A 1,609-nucleotide genomic window follows, 5' to 3' on the forward strand; every position below is an offset into this window, starting at 1 on the left:
ACAGATGATATTCTCCAGAAACGTGGTTTTCACGGTCCTTCAAGGTGCAGCCTTTGTAAGGTAAATCAGGAAAGCGTAGTTCATTTGATGCTTGAATGCACCTTTACTTTGCAGATTTGGACAGAATTGTTGGGAACTTTGAGTTTCAGCACTGTGTTGCCTTCCTCCATCCCCAATATTTTTACTAAATGGCTGCAAAGGTATCTCGAGACTCCCCCAAAAAACAAAATTATCAAATCTGCTTGGACTGCTCTCCCTAAAAAATATGTTGGCAGGTATGACTTGAGAGAAATAAAATGATTTTTAGAAGCTATGACCAGGAGGCCAAACTTGTGGCAGTTAAGATTAAAAGCCAGCTTAAAGAGAGTCTGAGAGATATTAAAGATGACTTAAATCTCAGCCAAAAAGATATAAATTGGGGCTCCTTTCTTGAACTCCAGTTCCAAAATAGTGCAAACAGTATCTCCCTCTTCAAAGATTGGCAAATAAGACTTTCAACAAATGAATTCAAGGATTGGGCCTCAAATCAGCAAAGATTCTCCCTCTTTTTTGATGGGGCTACAAAGGCCAATCCTGGAAGAGCTGGAGCTGGAGGCGTCATTTTGAATCCTGATGGCATAAGGATACACAGTTTCGCCTGGGGCCTGGGCATAGCTTCTAGCATTCAAGCTGAGGCTTTGGCTCTTTTTCAAGGACTCAAGATTATGAAAATGTTGAACATTAGGGAGGCAAATGTAATTGGGAACTCCCAAGTAATAATTAACATTATGGCGATTCATTCTAAGCCAACGGATCTAAGGCTTGCAAGACTGGTTTTCAGAGTAACAGATCTTAGAAACTATTTCCATAAGTTGAATTTTTATCGTGTGTTGAGAGCTAATAATAAGGAAGCGGACATCGAAGCCAACAAAGCAACGCTTCTTATGGCTGGAGCCTTACTCAGAGGAGGACAAGAATCATGGGAACCAATTCCTTAATTTAGATAGCTGTCATGTTTTATTAACTTTTGTTAAATCAGTTTGTATGTACCCATAAAGTTGAGAAAATCTCAGAAATAGATTAAAGAGTAGCAGGCAAAAAGAGATGTGAGCTAAGCATAAACGCCATGGCCTTGCATGGTTGGGCGGTACTTGTGGAATCAAACTCACCTTTTGTAATATGTTTTTTGGCATTAAGGCCAAGTATCTAATATATCCTCTAACCATTTCTATTAAAAAAAAAAAAGCATTGTATTATTATATAAAAATAAAGTCTAGTTATTTATAATAATGATGTTGCTAGGCATGTTTCTTGAGGAATAGGATTTCCAAAGTTTTAATTTAATTATCAATAATTATAAATAAAATTAAAATATAATTTTTATGATTTTTTAAATTTTAGTAATGTGAGATATATGTGTTTTGATATTTGTTCTTGATTGATTTCTATAAGCATTTACCATCCATTTAATTTTTATGGCTATGCTAGTTTATTGGTAACTGATAAAATGTTTAATGTATAAAAATTGAGTCACATATTTTCTTAGATCTAAATTTATATATATATAAAACTAAAAAAAATTCTCTTCTTAGATATATATATATATATATATATATATATATATATATTA

The 1,609-nt window shown here is 33.8% G+C and overlaps 1 protein-coding gene across 1 annotated transcript; it reads left to right on the top strand.

The window, feature by feature from the left end:
* Window positions 1–296: 296 nt before the first annotated feature.
* LOC149148298 (uncharacterized) lies at window positions 297–977 on the top strand. The gene has a single exon (XM_089442135.1). It carries the CDS (start codon window positions 297–299, stop codon window positions 975–977), a length of 681 nt encoding a protein of 226 aa, XP_089298261.1.
* Window positions 978–1,609: the final 632 nt, after the last annotated feature.

This window comes from Pinus tabuliformis, chromosome 9 (assembly GCF_031772625.1).
Source record: "Pinus tabuliformis cultivar Carrire ecotype Pingquan chromosome 9, CPIR1, whole genome shotgun sequence".
Lineage (NCBI taxonomy): Eukaryota > Viridiplantae > Streptophyta > Pinopsida > Pinales > Pinaceae > Pinus > Pinus tabuliformis.

What these genes read in the sequence shown, in the direction of transcription:
- LOC149148298 (XM_089442135.1), top strand. Translation starts at nt 297, where the DNA reads ATGATTTTTAGAAGCTATGACCAGGAGGCCAAACTTGTGGCAGTTAAG.